Source organism: Penaeus japonicus, unplaced genomic scaffold (assembly GCF_977035675.1).
Source record: "Penaeus japonicus unplaced genomic scaffold, GWHDUDI00000001_assembly GWHDUDI00000037, whole genome shotgun sequence".
In the NCBI taxonomy this organism is placed as follows: domain Eukaryota; kingdom Metazoa; phylum Arthropoda; class Malacostraca; order Decapoda; family Penaeidae; genus Penaeus; species Penaeus japonicus.
In genome coordinates this window covers 26,540,949-26,543,448 of record NW_028234439.1, presented here as the reverse complement: position 1 = coordinate 26,543,448, position 2,500 = coordinate 26,540,949, and the positions used below count along the sequence as shown (strand labels likewise).

At 39.0% G+C, this 2,500-nt stretch overlaps 2 protein-coding genes across 2 annotated transcripts; both read left to right on the top strand.

Annotated features, from left to right (window-relative positions):
* The first annotated feature begins 37 nt into the window (after nucleotides 1-37).
* On the top strand, nucleotides 38-778 carry LOC147467337 (pro-resilin-like). Its single transcript, XM_086532055.1, has 3 exons — nucleotides 38-90; nucleotides 191-259; nucleotides 373-778. Exons 1-3 carry the CDS (start codon nucleotides 79-81, stop codon nucleotides 658-660), a joined length of 369 nt encoding a protein of 122 aa, XP_086388181.1. The 5' UTR covers nucleotides 38-78; the 3' UTR covers nucleotides 661-778.
* A 649-nt stretch (nucleotides 779-1,427) lies between these two features.
* LOC147467336 (pupal cuticle protein Edg-84A-like) lies at nucleotides 1,428-2,196 on the top strand. The gene is made up of 3 exons (XM_086532036.1): nucleotides 1,428-1,461; nucleotides 1,608-1,682; nucleotides 1,799-2,196. The coding sequence occupies exons 1-3, from the start codon at nucleotides 1,450-1,452 to the stop codon at nucleotides 2,117-2,119; spliced, it is 408 nt and encodes a 135-aa protein (XP_086388162.1). The 5' UTR covers nucleotides 1,428-1,449; the 3' UTR covers nucleotides 2,120-2,196.
* The last annotated feature ends 304 nt before the right edge of the window (nucleotides 2,197-2,500 follow it).

Here is a 2,500-nt window from a genome sequence, read left to right as displayed (position 1 = left end):
TCGCGACCGAGTCGCACCGACTATATATTGAGTGGAACCTGTTTAACCGGCAGTCACTCGAACCTCCAACACCCAGCCATGAACACCAAGGTAACTACTACTCTGGATACTAATTTTTGGTAAATGATTAATTACATAACAAATGAGAATCAAATAGTCAGCCGTGATAACATTGTTTGACTTTTCACAGGTCCTCCTCCTCCTCAGTCTGGCAGCCATCGTTGCTGCAGACAGCCGTGAAATTTACCGCCCACCTCAGGTAAGAGCCGTCTATTGAACTCTTAGTGAGAAAATGCCTAATCCATTAATGATTTGACATAATAGTAGTAGAAGTAGATCAAAATTTCCTAGATCTAAAACCTTTCTTTCTAGTCTTCACAAGAATCCTCTGAGTCTTCCGAGGAATCCTTCGAGTCATCAGAGGCCAAGTACAACTTCAACTGGGCCGTCAGCGATGACTCCTCAAGCAACGAGTTCGGACAACAGGAGGCCCGTGACGGCGACCTCACCCAGGGATCCTACTACGTGCAGCTCCCCGACGGCCGCCTTCAGAGGGTGACCTACTTCGTTGACGGCGACTCCGGCTACGTGGCCGAGGTCAACTACGAGGGCGAAGTCTACGATGAATCCAGTTCCTCTGAGTCTGAGGAGGACTCATAACGATATGAGTCTTAGCCAAAACCTGACTCGATATAATATGTTCAAAGTTTGTTATTTTTGTTTATAGCAACCATGCACCAAATACATATCTATACTTCAAAAATATAAAACATTTACTATAAAAACTTTTTGCCCTTTCATTCCTATTCATTCATACAAACTTTCTGTTTCATATGAGGAAAGTTAAAAATTACTAAAACGATGTGTGTGTTCTTGTTTATATTGTTCAATGATTTTCATTGAATTTGAGGGCCTGAAAATCAGACATTAGAAGCAGATTTTATAAAATAGAAAATAATTAGAATATACTTCATTTATGCAGAGCAAAACATTACTTAACCAGCAAAATTTCTTACTCAATATAGCACAATTCCTGTGATATATCATGGACGATGATTTCAAATTTCAATGTCAATTCATGAGTCTTTTTTAAAATTATTATTAGTTTGTTGGCGAAAAATACAGATCAGTTAGAAAATATTCTCTCTCTCTCTCTCTCTCTCTCTCTCTCTCTCTCTCTCTATATATATATATATATATATATATATATATATACTTATACATATGTGTGTGTGTTTGAGTATGCGTTTCTGAATTCCATATGTCTGTGTATAAGTTCAACACATGCGATAGTTATTCCATCAACATAGCCCCGCCCAGATTTCTACTAACACTTATTAAAAAGTTGTCCTTGGACGAACTTGCGCCACGTTTGCGCCGATGCAGAGGTATATATTGCTCAGTAATCAACTGGAAGGTATCAGTAGCTTCTGAAATACCTATCTCAACATGAACACCAAGGTAGGTAAACCTAACATATTATCAACCAAGGTTTCAAACTTATTATTACTAAGATATTTCAGTATATTTATCAGTAATATTTCCATATTATTATTCTTTACCAAAATGCTTAATCATTTAATTTACACATCACTAAAATTTCACAGGTCTTCATCCTTCTGGGTCTGGCAGCCATTGCTGCTGCAGACAGCTTCGAGTCCTACGAATACAGGCCACCACAGGTTAGTTATTCAGGAAATCATGTATACAACTCTTTCGACACTTTTCTGCTTATTGACCATTTATCCCTCGATGATCAACAAAAGCATTCCATTTCAATTAAATTTATTTACATCAGAGACGTTATTCCTCTGAGGAATCCTACGAATCCGGAGAGGCCAAATACGACTTCAACTGGGCTGTCAGGCACGAGGATTCCGGCAACAACTTCGGACACCAGGAAGCCCGTGACGGCGAAGACACTCAGGGATCCTACTACGTGCACCTTCCCGACGGCCGCCTGCAGACCGTCAAGTACTTCGTTGACGGCGACTCCGGCTACGTGGCCGAGGTCAACTACGAGGGCGAGGCTCGTTTCCCCGACTCCTACGAGTCTGCTTCCTTCGAGTCTCGGGAATACAGGCCACGATACTTCTATGACTCCAACGAGTCCAAGTAAATATGGAGTGATTGAACCTGGAATGAACCTTATCATAAAGACTTATTTATATATTTATAAATAAATTTGCAGCGTAATGTGCTTTTTAGAACAGTTTGATCCATGCGCCGAACCCATGCAAATAGCATTTATAAAACCACACATTTCTGTGAATTATACCAAATCTGGAAAAAGATCCGAACCTAAAAAGAACAATAATAGAATTTCAGTGTATACAACCCTTATTTGTGGATTGTGCTATAAATCTAGTGTATTAATATGAGTTGTGTGTTTACTGAATGAAAATATAAACCTGATTTTTTTTTCTCCGATAATAACACAAACAAATAATTAATCTCCCTACGCAAACAAGCATACTTATTCTTACTACAGAAAAAAAAA